This window comes from Carlito syrichta, unplaced genomic scaffold (assembly GCF_000164805.1).
Source record: "Carlito syrichta isolate Samal-C Ts95f unplaced genomic scaffold, Tarsius_syrichta-2.0.1 Scaffold143165, whole genome shotgun sequence".
Classification (NCBI taxonomy): domain Eukaryota; kingdom Metazoa; phylum Chordata; class Mammalia; order Primates; family Tarsiidae; genus Carlito; species Carlito syrichta.
The window spans coordinates 1-943 of NW_007087261.1; the positions used below are offsets into that span (position 1 = coordinate 1).

General features: G+C 68.9%; 1 protein-coding gene across 1 annotated transcript; it reads left to right on the forward strand.

Annotated features, from left to right (window-relative positions):
- Positions 1-71: 71 nt before the first annotated feature.
- Positions 72-942, forward strand: TADA2B (transcriptional adaptor 2B; the record flags this gene model as incomplete). The annotated part of the gene is made up of 1 exon (XM_008050186.2): positions 72-942. A coding segment is annotated over exon 1 (867 nt), but the record flags the coding sequence as incomplete, so codon positions are not given.
- Position 943: the final 1 nt, after the last annotated feature.

A 943-nucleotide genomic window follows, 5' to 3' on the forward strand; every position in this document is an offset into this window, starting at 1 on the left:
CCCCTCGAGGGCGGGCGCGGGTGTTGGGGCTGGCGTCCTCCGGAGGTCACCCCGCCCTTGTCGTTGCAGGAGGACATGGCCGCGCACGTGGGGGCCTCGCGGACGCCCCAGGAGGTGATGGAGCACTACGTGAGCATGTACATCCACGGCAACCTGGGCAAGGCCTGCATCCCCGACGCCATCCCCAACCGCGTGACGGACCACACGTGCCCCGGCGGCGGGCCGCTCTCGCCCAGCCTCACCACGCCGCTGCCCCCGCTGGACATCTCGGCGGCCGAGCAGCAGCAGCTGGGCTACATGCCGCTGCGCGACGACTACGAGGTGGAGTACGACCAGGACGCCGAGGCGCTCATCAGCGGGCTCGCCGTCAACTACGACGACGACGACGTGGAGATCGAGCTCAAGCGCGCGCACGTGGACATGTACGTGCGCAAGCTGCGCGAGCGGCAGCGCCGCAAGAACATCGCGCGCGACTACAACCTGGTGCCCGCCTTCCTGGGCCGGGACAGGAAGGAGCGGGAGAGGGCGCCGCGGCGCAAGCTCGCCAAGGAGGAGAAGGAGCTGCGGCTGAAGCTGCGGCCGCTGTACCAGTTCCTGTCGTGCAAGGAGCTGGACGAGCTGTTCGAGAACATGCACAAGGAGAAGCTGCTGCGCGCCAAGATCCGCGAGCTGCAGCGCTACCGGCGCAACGGCATCACCAAGATGGAGGAGTCGGCCGAGTACGAGGCGGCGCGGCACAAGCGCGAGAAGCGCAAGGAGAACAGGAGCCTGGCCGGCGCCAAGCGCGGCAGGGAGGACGGCCGCGACGGCGAGTTCGCCGCCATCGAGCACCTGCCGGGCTTCGAGCTGCTGTCGGACCGCGAGAAGGTGCTGTGCAGCTCGCTGAACCTGAGCCCGGCCCGCTACGTGACCGTGAAGACCATCATCATCAAGGACCACCTCC